Source organism: Hemitrygon akajei, chromosome 12 (assembly GCF_048418815.1).
Source record: "Hemitrygon akajei chromosome 12, sHemAka1.3, whole genome shotgun sequence".
NCBI lineage: Eukaryota > Metazoa > Chordata > Chondrichthyes > Myliobatiformes > Dasyatidae > Hemitrygon > Hemitrygon akajei.
Genome location: NC_133135.1, coordinates 94,871,041 through 94,890,733, shown reverse-complemented (window position 1 = coordinate 94,890,733; position 19,693 = coordinate 94,871,041). Strand labels below are relative to the sequence as shown.

Below are 19,693 nucleotides of genomic sequence, written 5' to 3'. Positions count from 1 at the left end.
CTTACCAGCTAATAATATCCTGTCATTTGTCTCCTTCTCTTCTTTAAAGAGGGAACCTGGATCAGCCACGGAGGAGCAGACTCAATGGGATGAATGCCTAATACTGCTCCTATGTCTTATGATCTTATATAACACCCTCCACAGCCCTATCATTTACTGCGTAACATCCTGCCCTGGTTTGTCTGCCCAAAATAAAACACCTCACATTTACTGGAATTAAAGTCCATCAAGATCCTGCTGTAATCTTAGATAACCTTCTTCACTGTCCACTGTACCACCAATCTTAGTGTCATCTATCAGTAACTGCTCCCTCCTCAGCTTAACAAGTTTTCCAAGTCGCACATCATCCTGATTTGGATTGAGTGTTGTGCAATGAACTAGAATTGATTAGAGAGCATAAGTCAAAAGAACCCTTAGGAGAAAGCAATCATAACATGATCGAATTCACCCTGAAATCTGAGAAGCAGAAGCTATAGTCAGATGCATTAGTATTACAGTGGGGTAAAGGGAATTAAAGAGGCATCAGAAAGGCCAGAATTGGTTGGAAAAGAACACTGGGAGAGATGATGGCAGAGCAACAATGGCTGGGATTTCTGGAAGCAATTCAGAAAGCACATGATATATACATCCCAAAGAGAAAGAAGTATTCTAAAGAAAAGATAACACGATCATGGCTAACAAGAGAAATCAAAGCCAAATAAAAGCCAAAGAGAGGGTATATAATAGACCAAAAATTAATGGAAAGTTAGAGGATTGGGAAGCTTTTAAAAACCAACAGGAGACAACTAAAAAGTCATTAAGAAGGTAAAGATGGAATACTAAAGTAAGATAGCCCAATAATATTAGGGGGTCTGTGATAATATCAGGGGTCTGTGTTAGGACCGATTCTTCTTGCATTATATATCAATGATTTAGATGATGAAATTTGTAGCTTTGCTGCAAAGTTTGCAGATAATATGAAGATAGGTGGAGGGACTGGTGGTTCTGAGGAAGGAGAGAGGCTACAAAAGGACTTACACATATTATGAAAATGGGCAAAGAAATAGCAGAGGGAACACAGTGTCAGGAAGTGTATGGTCATGCACTTTGGTAAAAGAAAATACAAAAAACTGAGACGCAAAGGGACTTGGGAATCCTTGTGCAGGATTCCCTAAAGATTAATTTGCAGGTTGAGTCTGTGGTGATAAAGCATATGAAATGTTAGCATTCAGGGGGTTCCGGTGACATCATCATCCAGAATAGCAGCTTAAATCAATAGCTCCGCCAGAAAAATGCATATTTTGCCCCGTTAATCCATCAAATATAATATCTTTCGAAAATATCTGAATTGATCAGGGGGCAAGAATGGAGATAAAAAAAGCATCACTGCAGAGCCTATGGACGAGAGAGGTGCAGTGAGCGGTTCTTCTACCCGAACGCATGATTGCGAGGCTGACGATGGGCCTCGTTCAGGCGAAGTGGCAAATATGATAAAAATTCTGGAAGAGATATGGGGATTCCAAAAAGATATAAAACAGCAACTAAATGATATCAAGTCAGAGCTTGTCAATGTCAATCAAAAAATAGCAGTGGCAGAGACACGAATTAAGAAGGTGGAAGATCGCGTGCAAAATGTGGAATGGATACTAAGTAAGACAATAAAAATATTAAATCAACAAAAAAGTAAACTGCTTGACCAGGAGAGAAGATCACGACAGAAAAATATCAGGATATACAATGTTCCCGAAGGAGCGGAGGGTTTGTCTATGATGGAGTTTGTAGGAAAGTTGCTGCGGGATGCGCTGGAGATTCCCTCGACTATGGAGCTTGAAATTGAGAGGGCACATTGTGCACTCGTCCCGAGGCCTACTGGAGACAGAGAAGATAAGCCACGCTCACTAGTAATTAGATTCCTTCGATACAATACCAAGACCGACAAGACCGAGATTCTACGAATGGCCTGGGGAAAGAAGAGGGTGTTTTTGAATGGGAAATGAATATACTTCGATCAAGATTACCCCCCCACCCAGCAGTCCTGCAGAAACGCAAGGAATACTCTGAAGTAAAGCAAGAAAAGACTAGATTCCAAACTCTGTACCCTGCTAAACTGCGAGTGATTTATGAAGATGGGACACAACTATATCAGACAGTGGAAGAGGCAACTACAGACATGAAGGCCAGAGGGCTGCCCGTCAGCGTGATCAAACCGAGGGAAAGCCTGACTGAGCAGTTAACCCACTCTGCTTGGGAAATAGTAAGAGAACCGAGAAAGCAGGGGACGTGAGGTGGGCAAGAGAGGAATATCAGGAAGAGACTGTGAGTTTTCCGAAGACATCTCTCACCCCTTCCAGAAGAGCCATAAGGTTTGGCTAACTTTAAAAGTGTTGATAAGCTAAACGGAAGCAAAAATAGACGGTGCCATACCTATCTCAAGAAATACTTATTATAATGTGGATTTTATATTACTCAATTTTTTTAAAATTCATTCATTCACTTTATTTTCCCCACCTAAATGAGAATATATATATATGGGAGGAATACATAGGGAAATCTTTTCTGTGTAATGGACAAAAGTTCACTTACTTTTATGGGTACTGCAATGGGGGCCCTCAACTCACCGGTAGGAGGGGCTATCCCCCACAGCTAGACGTTTCCTCTAGCTCAACCCAAGGTCATCTACTAGAGACCTCAGCGTTGGAACCACACCTTTTTTACCTTTTTTTATTATTCGCGTTTCTTGGTTCTTATTTGTTCAGAGAGTAGATCGATTAAGTTTTATTCGGTTAATTTCAATGATATATTGACAGATAAATTCACATGGCTAAGGACAAAGTAAAATTCATTTATTTTAATGTCAATAGAATATAGAACATAAAATAGTACAGCACAATACAGGCCCTTCAGCCCACAATGTTGTGCCGACCCTTAAACCCTGCCTCCCATATATCCTCCCACCTTAAATTCCTCCATATACCTGTCTAGTAGTCTCTTAAATTTTACCAGTGTATCTGCCTCCACTACTGACTCAGGCAGTGCATTCCATGCACCAACTACTCTCTGAGTGAAAAACCTTCCTCTAACATCCCCCTTGAACTTCCCTCCCCTTACCTTAAAGCCATGTCCTCTTGTATTGAGCAGTGGTGCCCTGGGGAAGAGGCGTTGGCTGTCCACTCTATCTATTCCTCTTAATATCTTGTATAGCTCTATCATGTCTCCTCTCATCCTCCTTCTCTCCAAAGAGTAAAGCCCTAGCTCCCTTAATCTCAGATCATAATGCATACTCTCTAAACCAGGCAGCATCCTGGTAAATCTCCTCTGTACCCTTTCCAATGCATCCACATCCTTCCTATAGTGAGGTGACCAGAACTGGACACAGTACTCCAAGTGTGGCCTAACCAGAGTTTTATAGAGCTGCAACACACACAAAATGCTGGTGGAACACAGCAGGCCAGGCAAAGGGTCTCGGCCCGAAATGTCGACAGCGCTTCTTCCTATAGATGCCGCCTGGCCTGTTATGTTCCACCAGTATTTTATGTGTGTTGCTTGAATTTCCAGCATCTGCAGATTTCCTCGTGTTTGCGTTTTATAGAGCTGCATCATTACCTCGCAACTCTTAAACTTTATCCATCGACTTATGAAAGCTAACACCCCATAAGCTTTCTTAACTACCCTATCTACCTGTGAGGCAACTTTGAGGGATCCGTGGACATGTACCACCAGATCCCTCTGCTCCTCCACACTACCAAGTATCCTGCCATTTACATTGTACTCTACCTTGGAGTTTATCCTCCCAAAGTGTACCACCTCACACTTCTCCGGGTTGAACTCCATCTGCCACTTCTCAGCCTAATTCTGCATCTTATCAATGTCTCTCTGCGATCTTCGATAATCCTCTACACTATCCACAACACCACCAACCTTTGTGTCATCTGCAAACTTGCCAACCCACCCTTCTACCCCCACATCCAGGTCGTTAATAAAATTCACGAAAAGTGGAGGTAACAGAACCAATCCTTGTGGGATTCCACTAGTCACAACCCTCCAATCGGAATGTACTCCCTCCTCCACGACCCTCTGCTTTCTGCAGGCAAGCCAATTCTGAATGCACCTGGCCAAACTTCCCTGGATCCCATGCCTTCTGACTTTCTGAATAAGCCTATCATGTGGAACCTTATCAAATGCCAATCGAATCAAACGCAGTAAAATTCTATCCAAAATGAAAAAAGAACAAGCCCATGTAGTATATTTACAGGAAACTCACTTAAGTGATAATGAGCATGGAAAACAGAAGAGAATGAGCTTCACTAATTTTTCTCCTCATATAAATCAGGACATAGGAGAGGAGTTGCTATTCTTATCTCAAGCAAGCTAAATTTTGAAAAAGTATTTAAAATGGGAGATAAGGAGGGCAGATATATTCTGGTAAGGGGGAATATAGACAGAAATTCAGTTTTCTATTGATTATATAGGCACCCCAGGAAGTGATACTAGTTTCTTTCAGAAAATTACTAATATTAGGGTAATGGAAACAGAAGATCTGATATGTGGGGCAGACTTAAATTTACAATTACAACCAAAGTTAGACTCTTCGAATAGAAAAACCCATGAAACAAAATCCTTACCTAAGAAAGTTAATAGATTTTTTGTGGATGTTGGTCTAATTGATATATGGAGGGACCTTTTCCCCGACAGAAAGGGATTACACTCATTATTCTGCCCCCCATTCTGTATATACAAGAATAGACTATTTCATAACATTTGGAAAAGACAAAGACAAAATAAACACCTGTGGAATTGGGACAATAGATGTAAGTGACCATGCACTTATATATTTATCTGCTGATTTTGGCCTACAACCAAAGAATACTATTTGGAAACTAAATTAAAGTCTACTCAATGATCCCTACTTATAGGAACAAATTAAAAAAGAAATTGGTCTTTACTTAGAATTCAATGATAATGGAGAGGTTTCACCTCCCATTTTATGGGATACTCTGAAGGCTGTCTTAAGAGGGAAAATTATAGCGATATCTTCATATAAGAAAAAAATAAGGAATAAAACATTAGAGAAATTACAAAATAGGCTGAAGGAACTAGGAAAAAAACACAAATTGAATTTGGCACAGGATACATTAGAGGAAATTTTAAAAACTAGGAATGAAATTAAAAGTTTGGCTACGCAAGAAATCAGGAAAAATTTGTTTCTGAAACAGAGACAGAGAAAGTGGATCTAAGTCTATGAAAATACTGGCGTGAAAACTGAAAAAAAAGATAGCAGAAAATACAATTCATAGAATTAGGGATCCAAGAACAAAAGTGATAAAAAATAAGCTAAGCGAAATTCAAGAAGCTTTTGAAGTATTTTATAAAACTCAATATTCCAAAGTTCCGGGGGAAGCATAACCCAAATTGACACCTTCCTGAATTCTCTAATTTAAGCGAAGAACAAAATAGAACAATGACTGCGGATATAACTGAAGTTGAACTAAAAGCTGCATTAGTAGGCTTAAATTAAGCAAGTCACCAGGTTCAGATGGGTATATGGCAGAGTGGTACAAAGAATTTAAAAATGAGTTAATTCCTGTCTTACTCCCCACACTGAACTGGGCTCTAAAAAAGGCACAAATGCCACCCAGCTGGAAGGAAGCGATAATCTCAGCTATAGCAAAAGGCAAGAATAAAATGGAATGTGGGTCATTTAGACCAATATCCATTCTTAATATAGATTATAGATTATTTACCTCCATCATGGCCAAACGATTCAAAGAGTTTCTACCCATACTGACACATAAGGATCAGACAGGCTTTATACAACAATGCCAAACACAAGATAATATATGAAGGACACATCACATTTTGGATCATATACAAAGAATAAAATCGAAGCAACAGTGATAAGTGTGGATGCTAAAAAGGCATTTGATTCGGTTAATTGGAATTTTCTTTACAGAGTTTTACATAGATTTGGTTTCCATGACACAATTATTAAAACTATACAGGCTCTATATGACAACCCTACTGCTAGGATTAAAATCAATGGATATTTATCAAATAGTTTTACCCTAGAAAGGGGCATGAGACAGGGTTGTGCATGGTCACCGCTACTCTTCACATTATATCTGGAACCATTAGCTCAATACATCAGACAAAATGAAGATATTGGGGAATTACTACTAAAGGGCAGATCATAAATTGGCCTGTTACACGGCTGACATTTTGATCTACTTAGGGCAACCAACATACTCTTTACCTAAATTGATGCAAACCTTTGAACAATATGGTCAATTATCAGGACACAAAATCAACATAGATAAAACCCAATTATTTTCATATAACTACAGCCCACCAAGAGAAATTGAAAGTAAATACTCCTGGGCATGGCAAACAGAGTCTTTCAAATATTTGGGCATCATTATGCCAAAAGATTTGGCAAACTTATCAGAATGCAATTGTCAGCCTATATATAAAAAAATTAAGCAAGATATAACAAGATGGAACCTAATTCCTTTTTTTTTAAGTCTCAGTTCAAGAATATACTGCCCACACTATTATATCTCTTTCAGATCCTACCAATAGAGATTAATGGAAATCAATTCAACGAATGGAACAAAATGTTATCAAGATATATATGGCAAGGTAAAAGGCTTAGAGCTCGTCTCAAAACTTTGCAATTAGCCAAGGAAAAGGGGGGGATGGGGCCTACCTTCTCTTAGAGGTTATTATTTTGCAGCACAGTTGAGAGCTGTGATATGCTGGTGCAACCCATCATATGGCACTAAATGGAAAAACATTGAGGAGGGGATACTTCCCATCCCCATACGTAAATACTATTGATAACCCATGGGTGAAATGGACTCTTAAAATATGGAAAACTATTATTAAAGAATATAAACAAGAGGGAGATATTGCAATTCTTAAATGGTGTGCATATGACCCGGATTTTACGCCGAATAAACCGGATGCTAGATGTAAGGATTGAACAGCTAAAGGAATAACAATTCTTCACAATATAATGAAAGAAGGAACACTGTTCAGTTTTGAAATGCTTAAAGCCAAACACTTATTAGAAAAACAAGACTTTTATCAGTATTTACAGATGCAACAATATGTTAATAGGAGGGTTAAAAATGTAACCAAGGCAAGTACATGTTTGATAGAGCTATTTAGAAAAGCATAGAATTCAGATAACGGTAGTAGAATCATTTCAAGCGTGTATAAGGGTTTGTCAATCCTTAAAACACATTCAACTTCATACATTAAAACAAAATGGAAGAAGGAAGGAGGGATAATCATATCTGAGGAAGAATGGACAATAATATGGAGGTATCAATGGAACTGGAGGGAGTTTGGATGGAAAAACTTAATAAGGTATTTTATTACACCCTCTCAGAAATTCCATTATGATAGTAACCTCCCTGTTTGCTGGAGAAATTGTGGAAATCAAAATGCAAACCATTATCATATTTTCTGGGAATGTCCTGTTATCAAAGACTATTGGATTGGGATACCAAATGCCCTACAAGACATTTTTAAATGTGAAATACCCTTAGAAAGTAAGACCATATATTTTGAGTATATACCTCAAGTATGGTTGAAAAGAGATAAATATTTAATGAATATACTGCTGGTGGCTGGTAAAAAGACTCTTACCAGGAAATGGTTATCACAGGAGAGCCCAACTTTAAATGGATGGATGGAAATTATAATGGATTTACAAAGGAGAAGATAACAGCATCTGTTAATCATAAGTTGGAACAATTTGATTCATACTGAGAAAAATAGTTTAACTACATAACACCTCATAGGCCTGATTTTATTCTCACAAATATGTTGCAAAAAAAAAGGATCACTCCCTACTTGTACATAGTTTTCTCCTTTTTCTTGTTCTTTCTTTCCTCTCTTTTCTATAAGTGTATACCTTAGATAAATATTATGTGGAAATTTGTGGCAAATATGACTCTTTGATATATATGTACAATATCTGAAATACATCTTATGGAAATGTTTGTTTGATAATGAACTTCACAATTATGTTATCTGTTATTTTATTTGCTGAAAAAGAAGAGTATGATCCAAGAAGAGAGACAATAGAGGAATTTTTTACAGAATTAACTTCTAAGGAGACCCATGATGGGCAATCTTTACGATAAATATAATAGGACCAGAAAGTAATATTCCTTATATTGGCAGCCCAATAGTAAAACCTAAAATTGGGTAGGGCTAGTCCACCCATCTCTTTATTTCTTTGTAAGTAAACTTTACTTAAACGAGCTTGTTTATTATTCCAAATATAAGAGGTTAAAATTAAATCTAAAGAATCAAAGTACGTCTTAGGAATAAAAATAGGTAAGGCCTGAAAAAGATATAAAAATTTAGGAAGAATCTTCATTTTAATCGAATTAATTCGACCAATTAGGGATAAAGAAAGAGGGGACCATTTAGAAAGTGACTTTTTCACATAATTCAATAAATGGTTTAAGTTTTCTTTGAATAAGTTCTTGAAGTTTTTAGTAATTGTTACACCTAAATATGTAAATTGACTTGTAACAACTTTGAACAGAAATTTGGCATTTTGATGACATTAGATAATTTAAAGGAAATAGCTCACTTTTATGTAGGTTCAGCTTATATCCTGAAAAAGAACTGGGAGATTAAAGAAAGAACCAAAGGTAAAGAAGTTTCAGTGTTAGAGATAAAAAGTAAAATATCATCAGCGTATAAAGAAGCTGTCCAGTTTTTATCCGAATGTTTCTCCACTTTGTAATAAATGTAACTCTGCTGATGCCTCTTTAATTCATGTTTTGGTTTTGCCCTAAAATTGAAAAGTTTTGGCGGGAAGTATTCCATACCTTCTCACAACTTTTTAGGGTCCAATTTGACCCAAATCCCCTTACTGCCTTGTTTGGTATTATTGCAGATGAAGATATAACTTTAAATACTTCTAACCAACAGGTTTTAGTTTTTACCTCTCTTTTAGCAAGGACAGCAATCTTGCTTAAATGGAAGGAGTCTACCCCTCCTACACATCTTCAATGGCTACGTGATATTATGTCTTATTTAAATTTAGAAAAGATCTGCTGCTCAGTCTTAAATTTGAAACAATCTTTTTATATTTGGGGACCTTTCCTAAATTACTTTTCCAATTTATAAAGTTTAACAGTGCACAGACTTTTATGTATATTTTTATCTTCTCTTCTTAAGTGAATATGTTTTCTTTTCTAATTTATCCATTATCATCCATCGGCTTTTTTCTTTGGTAGTTGGTAGGGGGTTGACTTTTTTATATAAAAATTTTTTTTTAATGATATATGACCTATCTTTAAATTTTTGATTAGAGTGGTATACCTTTATATGATATGCTACAACATTTTGATCAATTTTATCACAATATATGAATGTACACAAGTTATGTTGAGATGTATTTATGTGTTGCACTCTGTAAATCTTTTTTTCTTCTGAATAAAAAATATTGTAAAATGATAATGAACTTCAATAGAAAAATAAATTACAAAAAAAATGTTAGCATTCATTTCAAGAGGACTACAATACAAAAGCACTGATGTAATGCTGAGACTTTATAAAGCACTGGTGAGGACTCAGTATTGTGAGCAGTTTGGGCTCCTTATCTTATAACGGATGCGCTGAAACTGTAAAGCATTACAAAGAAGTTCATGAAAATGATTCCAGGCTTGTCATATGAAGAGCATTTGATGGCTCAGGGCCTGTATTAATCGGAATTCAAAAGAATGAGGGGTGACCTCATTGAAACCAATCAAGGTGAAAGACCTTGATAGAGTGGATGTGGAGAGGATGTTTCCTATGGTGGGATAGTCTAAGAGCAGAGGACAATATCTTCAGAATAGAGGGGAATGTTTTTAGAACGGAGATGATGAGAAATTTCTTTAACCAGAAAGTGGTGATGTAGAATTCTTGCCACAGGTAGCTGAGGAGGCCAATTCGTCATTGTATATTTAAGGCAGAGATTGATAGATTCTTGATTGGCCAGGGCAGGAATGGATACAGGGAGAAGGCAGGAGATTGGGGTTGAGAGGAAAATTGGATCAGCCAATATGAAATGGGAGCAGACTCAATGAGCCAAGCAGCCTTATTCTGATCCTATATCTTATGGTGGAAAGCATTCTGACAGGCTGCATCACCACGATATGGTGGTTCCAATGTGCAGGATCAAAAGAAGCTGAAGAAACATTCCCTCTTCTGGTTACTACTATGAGGAGGTGACACAGGAGCCTTAAGGGCCACACTCAATGTTTCAGGAACAGCTTCCTCCCATCCACCATCCAGATTTCTGAACAGTCCATGACCACTTCCTCATTATTCCTCTGTTGTACTGTTATTTGTAATTTACAGTGTTTTATGTATTGCACTGTACTGCTGCACAAAATAACATATTTCTCGACATATAAACCTGGTGTTTTGATTCTAAGGGCAAGCTGACGGATGAAACAAGGTCAGCCACAGAACTCCGCCGCTACAAAATAATCCCTCCTTCCTCAACACTTTCTTTCCCTCCATCGCGTTCACTGTCCCCTTCCCTCTCTTTCCTCCCTTAAGTACACCACCCCTTATCCCCTCCCTCTCTACCTCTGCCAGCGAACAAACGCCAATTTATTTCTGTTCCCAGCCTGTCTGGTAACGGCTCCTATATATAAATCGAGAGGCTCCAATGACCGACTGTGGGGTGCTGCTTCTAGCTAACTCACTTGGACTGGGGTCAAACCGCTGACGAAACAGACTGGTGGGGCCGGTGGGCTCCAGCAAGCGGTCTGGCCCTCCAGCCGGAACGGTACCACACTGCGGCGAAAGAGCGCTGAATTTCCCAGGCGCGCTTCGGCCGCGGCGAGGGAAGCAGCATAAATCACCTGAACCTGACTTCGACAGCTCCATGCACCCAAGACCCAGCAACCTGAGGAAGTGAGGGGGAGAGGTTGCACCACTCCCCCTTTCTAATGCGGTGGGAGACACACGAGTGTGGAGCTGAGGAGGGAGGGAAGGCCGACGGAGAGTTCAGGTGTCAGGGCTGATCTGGCAGTTTGCCACGCCTGTGCGCGTCCCCGTCTCAGCTCTGTGTTCGGACAGGGAGACTATGTATATGTATGTACGCACATATGCAGAGCCCCAGCCGCACGCATTCCCCACATACCACAACAAGCCCTATCTGAAATACAGAAACTGGGAGGGCTTTCTCTCTCCACCTCCCCTTCCTAATTATTTTTAAACAGATACAAGATAAACAAGGCAGACTCACTGAGGTGGAGGTAGGTCCCGGTGTCCATGGCGCAGGAATGGAACCCCCTCTCGGCCCTCAGCTGTACCCCGAAGCGGGGTAGAAAGGATCATTTGCTGCCGGCCGCTGGAATATGGCCTTTCTACGACTGGCCAGCGCCTCTCTCCCTGCCACTGGCTCACTGTACTCTGAGCCTCTTCAATCAGAAGGGGCCTGAGAGGGGGAGGGGTAGAGGGGGTGGGGGGGGTAGAAAAAGTGTGTTTGTGTGTGTATGTGTGTTTGGAGAGAAGTTGGCCGTTGCTATTTCCAGCACCCCTTTCTTCCTCTTCTCCGACTTTGTCTGCCGAGATATTTGTGAGTTTTAAAACTTAAAATATTTCCCCTCAGTTTCTACGGGATAACAGCAAAGGAACAGGCCCTTCAGCTCAAGATATTTGCGCAGAACATGATGCTGAATTAAATTATATCTCTTCTACCTGTACATGATGCATATTCATCAATTCCCTGCCTGTCCATGTGTCTGTTTAACAGCCACTTAAACGCCTCATAAAGTATCTGCTTCTGCCACTCCTGGTAGTCTATCCCAGTCATCTCTAAAAAGAAACCTGCCCAGCACATCTTCAAAAATTTCTCCCTTTTACCTTAAATCTCCAGTATTCTCTTAAACTCACTTTAAACTCTAACCCCTGAAAAATATTCTGATGACTTACCCTGTCACGCCTCTCATAATTTTATCAGATCTCCAGAGTCCCATGTTCCAGAGAAAACAACCCAAATTGGTCCAACCTTACCGTACAGCAGATGCCCTCTGACCCTGGCAGCATGCTGGTGGAACTCTTCTGCACGCCCTTCAAAGCCTCCAAATCCTTTCTGTGAGCAGACTCGGTGGGCAGAATGGCCTAATTCAGCTACTATGTCTTATGGTCTAATGGGGGTAACCAGAATCTAATATGTACAGTACTTGGGTTCTGTTACAGGATTAGGGAAGGTCGGCCAACTCTGCTGTTGTTTTCCCTGGGAAATGCTATTCTTATGTCCTGGAACAGGCTCACTATTTATGGATCCCCTCTGTGTCATTGCCCAACCCCCACCCCCGATGCTTCTACTGTGTCACAGGCAGAGTCATGGTTCTGTGTGGAGTCACCTTTCCCTGGGCACAGAACCGAGGTCAGCAGAGTGGTGTTCCTTTGTTGATGAAGGTAGAGCCGTAGCTATAGTGTATATGGACTTTAGCAAGGCATTTGATAAGGTACCTCATGCAAGACTTATTGAGAAAGTAAGAAGGCATGGGATCCAAGGGGACATTGCTTTGTGGATCCAGAACTGGCTTGCCCACAGAAGGCAAAGAGTGGTTGTAGACAGGGTCATATTCTGCATGGAGTTCGTTGACAAGTGGTGTGCCTCAGGGATCTGTTCTGGGATCCCTACTCTTTGTGATTTTTATAAATGACCTGGATGAGGAAGTGGAGGGATGGGTTAGTAAATTTGCTGATGACACAAAGGTTGGGGGTGTTGTGGATAGTGTGGAGGGCTGACAGAGGTTACAGTGGGACATTGATAGGATGCAAAAATGTGCTGAGAAGTGGCAGATAGAGTTCAACACAATAAGCGTGAGATGGTTCATTTTGGTAGGGCAAATATGATGGCAGAATATAGTATTAACGGTAAGACTCTTGGCAGTATGGAGGATCAGAGAGATCTTGGGGTCTGAATCCATAGGACACTCAAAGCTGCCACGCAGGTTGACTGTGGTTAAGAAGGCATATGGTGCATTGGCCTTCATCAATCGTGGGATTGAGTTTAAAAGCCAAGAGGTAATGTTGCAGCTATATAGGACCCTGGTCAGACCCCACTTGGAGTAATGTGCTCAATTCAAGTTGCCTCACTATAGGAAGGAAGTGGAAACTATAGAAAGGGTGCTGAGGAGATTTACAAGGCTTGGGGATCATGCCTTATGAGAATAGGTTGAGTGAACTCAGCCTTTTCTCCTTGGAGTGACGGAGGATGAGAGGTGACTTGATAGAGGTGTACAAGATAATGAAAGGCATTGATTGTGTGGATAGTCAGAGGCTTTTCCCCAGGGCTGAAGTAGCTAGCATGAGAGGGCACAGTTTTAAGTTGCTTGGAAGTAGATAAGAGGAGATGTCAGGGGTAAGTTCTTTACGCAGAGAGTGGTGAGTTTGTGGAACGGGCTGCCGGCAGCGGCGGTGAAGGCGGAAACAATAGGGACTTTTAAGAGACTCCTGGATGGCTACATGGAGCTTAGAAAAATAGAGGGCCATGGGTAAAGCCTAGGTAGTTCTAAGGTAGGGACATGTTTGGCACAGCTTTGTGGGCCAAAGGGCCTGTATTGTGCTGCATGTTTTCTATGTTTCTATTGCTTGCCCTATCGATGGGTTAAACTGGACATCTCCCTCCAACCACTGAGAGGCTTCCTGGCACATGAGTGTCATTGGACCCCTGGTACCTACCAGGCCCAACAGCTGCATGTGACTGAATAATTTGATGCATAGTTATAGAGTAATGCAATACGGAAACAGGCCTTCAACCCAACTCATCCATGCTAACCATGGTGCCTACCAACCTCATCCCATTCAACAATATGGACATGCTCTTCCATTCAATAATATAGCTATCCTGCACATATTCCATATCCTGTGGTTCTTTTAATAGTTCATAATCTAATAACTTCTGAATTGAATTTGCTGCCTCCACAACCTTCTTATGAAGGGTCTCCAACTTTGAACTTGTTTCTTGCTGCCTGGCCAGCTCACCATTTTTGGCATTTTCTGTTTTTTATTGCTTTGAAGAATTTTACTTTCCTGATATATTCTGAATGGCCAACCAGTTATTTTGGGTGTCACTACTGGTTCTTGATTTCTCATCCAGGAGAACATCGGCTTCTTATCCAACCCATCAAGCCCTGTAGTAAGTTTATATACTTGTTTTAAACTCCTTGGCCAGATAGCTTAATCGCTCCTCATAAACAATCTGGTCAACCTTTGCTGCACTCCCTTCAACACATTCAAATTAATTGCAATCAACACACTTCACTTTTAAGATGGCATGTATCCAGCACTAATGCTGGCTCTTTGTGGTTGTAACACTCAAGTTTCCAAAGACTTACTGCTTCACAGCTCTAGCAACCAATTTCTTCCCACGTCCCAAAATGTGAGGGTCAGTAGGTTAATTCTCTTACTATCCCAAGTGTGTTGATGAGTGGTAGAACTTTAAGAGAGTTGATGGGAATATGTAAAGAAAGAAAGAAAAAAACAAAACGGGATTAATGTAGGATTCGTGTGATGGGTGCATCATCCATGTTGTCTGCCTGGTGTCTAGGTTTGGGTCAACTCATCTGACCTGCAGAGGGTATCAACAATGCAGGAAGAACAAGAAAAGAGATTATGCTGAGGAAATTTAAGTAGCTAGGGACTAAAACACAAAACCAAAAAGGTAATAATCTCTGTATTGCTACTTGAGTCACGTGCAAACTCGCACAGGGCTAAAAAGATCAGAGAGCTAACTACATGATGGATGTGGGAGGTGGGTTTGAATTTATGGGACATTGGCTCCAATATTGGGGGAAGTAGGAACTGTTCCAATGGGATGAGGTCCACTTGAACTATGCTGAAACCAGGGTACTGGCAAATCACGAAGCTAGGGATGTTGAAAGGGCTTTAAACTAAATAGTAGGGGATTGGTTCAATAGCTTGGAAAAGTGTGGCTAAAGTAAAAGGGAAGGAGAGCACGGGAGAGGTTACGGGTCTCCAGAATAAAAGAATAAGACAAAAAGTTGAGAAAGAGACAAGAATTTAACATCAGGTGACTGGGAGACCAAACTAAAAAGAAAGGTGGTGAATATAGGACTAAAGGTGTTACACTGGAATGTGCACAGTATACAAAATAAGGTAGATGATCTTGTATTGCAATTAGAAATTTTTGGGTATGGAAGATCCCAGGATACATGTCATAATGAAAGGACAGGCAGGTGAACAGAGAGGATGGGGTGGCCTTGTTGTAAAAATCTAATCTAATTCTTAGAAATAAGTGACATATGATCAGAAGATGTAGAATCCTTGCAGATAGAGTTAAGAAACTGCAAGAGTAAACAGGCCTTCAGACAATGAAGATAAATTGCCACATATACACCAAAACTTACAGTGAAATGTGTCTTTTACGTCAATATACATGTCAGTCCGTGGCCTCCTCTACTGTCATGATGAGGTCACACTCAGGCTGGAGGAGCAACACCTCATATTCCATCTGGCTAGCCTCCTACCTGATGGCATGAACATAGATTCTCAAACTTCTGGTAATGATCCCCCCCCCCCCACCTCTCTTTCACCATTCCCCTTTCCCATTTGCCTCTCTACCTTATTTCTTTAACTGTCCATCACCTCCCTCTGGTGTTCTTCTCCCTTTTCTTTCTTCCATGGCCTTTTGTTCTCTCCTATTAGAAACCCCCCTCTCCAGTCCTGTACCTCTTTCACCAATCAACTTCCCAGCTTTTTACTTCACCTCTCATCCCCACCCATTTCACCTATCACCTTGTGTTTCTTCCTCCTCTCCCCCCACCTTCTTACTCGGTCTCCTCATCTTTTTTTTCTCCAGGCCTGATGAAGTGTGTCGGCCTGAAACATCAACCGTACTCTTTTCCATAAATGCTGCCTGGTCTGCTGAGTCCCTCCAGTATTTTGTGTGTGTTATTTGGATTTCCAACATCTGCAGATTTTCTCTTGTTTGTGAACATACAGTGAAATGTGTTTTGTGTCAAACCAAATCAGTGACGACTGTGCTGAACATCTGACAAGTGTTTCCACACTTTTGGCTCCAACATAGCATGCACACAACTCACTTATCCTAACTGTAAATCTTTGGAATGTGGGAGGAATCTGCAGCACCCGAAGGAAATCCACATGGCTATGGGAAAAATGTACAAGCTCCTTCCAGACAGCAGCATGAATCAAATCCTAATCTTACAGCTGGCATTCTAAAGCATTACACTAGCTGCTATGCTAATTGCCAATATTTTGGAATATATTTTAATATTTGTTAATTTATTTGTGGTAATATTACTTTATGTGGTGTATGTGAGTTATATGTACTGTGCTGTGCACCTTGGTCTGGAACATTGTTGTTCCTTTGACAACATACGGTTGAATGACAATAAACTTGAACTATGCTACTGTGCCACCAGGATGTGGGGTTCAAATTGCAATGGGAGATACAAAAGGCATGTGAAAAGGATAATGTTTCAATAGTCACGGAGAATTACAATATGCATTGGAAATTCTGAGTGGGCTCAGCCACAAGCTGCTCCAAAAAGCCATCTTGTAGGCATTCTACAAATTCCCCCTCTTGGGATCCAGCACCAACTTGATTTTTCCAATCAATAAGTGAAAAACACCAGAAATATGCTGAATTAAAAGAGAAAATTGAAAGACTTTGGAACATGAACAAGGTATACATTGTCTCAATAGTAATATCTAGAACTGGTATCATTCCAAAGTCACTACACTATAGCATTAAACAATTAGGGCTACACAGTAATACCTGTATAAATCTTCAGAAAGCATAATACTCAACACCACTAGAATAGTCAGAAGTTCCTAGCAATTGAGAAATGAGTGTGCTTGGCTATACCCATATCTCAGGTTTTACCAGCTGTAGTTGAGAAAAAAAATATTAGAATAATAAATAAATAGATAGATAGATAAATAAACAAACAAACAAACAAAAAAAATATCAATAACATGAGATGAAGAGTTCTTGAAACTGAGTCCAAACATTGTGTGAACAGTTCAGTGATGGGGCAAGTAACATTGGGTGATATTATCTGCTCTGGTTCAGGAGCCTGATAGTTGAGGGGTAATAACTGTTCCTGAATCTAGTGGTGTTTGTCCTGATGCTCCAGTACCTTCTTCCTCATAGCAGCAGTGAGAAGAGAGCATAAAGTTGAAATAGGAAGGTAAGAGGGCCAATAATATAAAAGAAGATACCAGAAGTTTATTTTCAGAAATATAAAAAGTAATAGTGAGGCAAGAGTGGACTGCTGGAAAATGACACAGGAGAAATAGTAATGGGGAACAAAGAAATGGAGGACATTCTGAATAAGCATCAGCCTTCAATGTATAAGACACCAGCCACATGAATAATTGAATTTGTGAGTGTCAGTGGGCAGAAGTGAGTATTGTCACTATTACTAAGAAGAAGGTGCTCGGGAAGCTGTAAGATCCAAAGGTGGATAAGTCACCTGGACTGGATGGCTTACATCCCAGTGTTCTGAAAGAGGTGGCTGAAGAAATTGTGGAGTGCAGTGATCTTTCAAGAATTACTAGATTTTGGAACGGTTCAGGAGGACTGAAATATTGCTATGCCACTTTACTTTTTAAGAAGAGGGACAAAAGACAGGAAATTATAGGCCAGTTATCTTGACTTATGTGATTGGTAAGATGTTGGAGTCCATTATTAAGAATGCAGTTTTGGGGTACTTGGAAGCTCATGATAACATAGAGTTAAGTCAGCATGGTTTACGTATGGGAACATTTTGCCTGACAAATCTGCTGGAATTATTTGAAAAATAACAAGCAGGATAGACAAAGGAGAGTCATTGGATGATGCACACTTGGATTTTCAGAAGGCCTTTGACAAGGTGCCACATATGTAACTGCTTAACAAGTTAAGAGCCCATTGTATTACAGGAAAAATACTAGCGCTGACAGAAGATTAACTGATTGGCAGAAGGCAAAAAGTGGGAATAAAGGGGGTCTTTTCTGGTTGGTTGTCAGTAACTAGTGATGTTCCACAGGGTTTGATTTTGGGCTCACTGCTTTCACATTATATGTTAATGATCTGGGAGACAAAATTGATGGTTTTGTTCCCAAGTTTGTTGGTAGTGTAAAGATAGGTGGAGTGTGTGAAGGTAGTGTGTGAAAGCAGGAAGCCTGCTGAAGGACTTGCATAGATTGGGAGAATGGGCAAAGAAGTGGCAGATGGAATATAGTGCTGGGAAATGCATGGTCATTCACTTTGATAGAAAAGCTAAAGATGTAGTCTATTTTCTAAATGGGGAGTGAACTAATAAAGCAGAGGTGCAAAGGATTCCCTAAAGTTTAACTTGCAAGAATGAGACATTATTAAGAAACACAAATCCAATGTTAGCATTTCAAGGGACTAGAATATAAAATCACAAGCGTAATGGTGAGGCTTTTTCATGCATTTATCAGACCACATTTGTAGTATCGTGAGCAGTTTTGCAGCCATATCTAAAAAAGGATGCGCTGGCATTAGAGCAAGTCCTAAGGAGGTTTATGAAAATGATCCCTGGAAGGAAAGAGTGAATATATGAGGGGAATTTGATGGCTCTGGGCCTGTAATCGTTGGTGTTTAGAAGAATGAAGGGAAATCTCATTGAAAGTAAAAGAATATTGAAAGGCCTCGATGGAGTGGACATGGAGAAAATGTTTCAAATTGTGGGAGTCTAGGACCAGAGGGCTCAGTCTCAGAATTTAAGGAAGTCCCTTTAAAACAGAGATGGAGGAATTTCTTTAGCCAGGGAGTGGTGAATCATTGCCATAGATGGCTGTGGAGTCCGTCATTGGTATATAGGCAGAGGTTTATAGGTTTTTGATTAGTGAGCGTGTCAAGAATTAAGGGGAAAAAGCAGGACAATGAGTTGAGGAGGAAAATAAATCAACCATGATTGAATGGTGGAGCAGAATCAATGGACTGAATGACCTAATGCTACTCCCATGTCTTATGGTTCTTGTATTCTGGTTGAATGGATTTGATGGGACAAAAGTGCTGTTACCTGTTTATGACTCTATGACCCTGATGATGATGTTTTGAGAAATAAGTGGTGGTATTGTGAGTCCCTGAACCCTGAGGTTTTTTATATTTCAAAATAGGCTTCATTCATAATAAGGAAAAAATAAACAATTATAGCACCATGCCACTCATGTGGCCCACTGGGGTATTATGCCTTTCAGTATATACTCTTGCAGTCTGTACTGTGCCAGCCTACAACATTCCCTATAGACATTTCACTGTACTGGAGGACCAACAAACATTGGAAGGACAAAGGACATCTTTCACCAAGTTTTGGTCCTCCAGCAGTACTTGATTGCTAGGTTGGTATGTGTTCCTGGGAACAACCCACTGTTTGGAGAGTCTTATGTTACATAGTTGCTAGGGATGAACCAGAACACTTGTTTCCAGCCCCTCTTTGCAAATCCATTCTGCAAAGAGGTGGGCGAGTGCCTCTTTTCCACTGCAGAAAAAGATTTACAAGGATGTTGCCAGGAGGAAGAAGGCTTATGAGGGCCTCTTTCACCACCATCCTAGCAAGGTATTGGCACTTTTTGGTGAGATTTAGTGTTAAGGCATTTTGCCAGATGACTTGGACAGTTCGCTCAGAGAACAACCGCACAGTAATCCATGGTGTCCCTGTCCTGCATCACCAGCCGGATA

The 19,693-nt window shown here is 40.3% G+C and overlaps 1 protein-coding gene across 1 annotated transcript in view; it reads right to left on the bottom strand.

Annotated features, from left to right (window-relative positions):
- The window catches only part of LOC140737298 (retinoic acid receptor RXR-gamma-B-like), a 272,784-nt gene extending 261,366 nt beyond the window's left edge, over window positions 1-11,418 (bottom strand). The window contains exon 1 of the mRNA XM_073063703.1: window positions 11,246-11,418. Within this exon, the coding sequence (XP_072919804.1) occupies window positions 11,246-11,273 (28 nt within the window). The 5' untranslated portion in view covers window positions 11,274-11,418. The remainder of the gene's footprint in view (window positions 1-11,245) is intronic.
- Window positions 11,419-19,693: the final 8,275 nt, after the last annotated feature.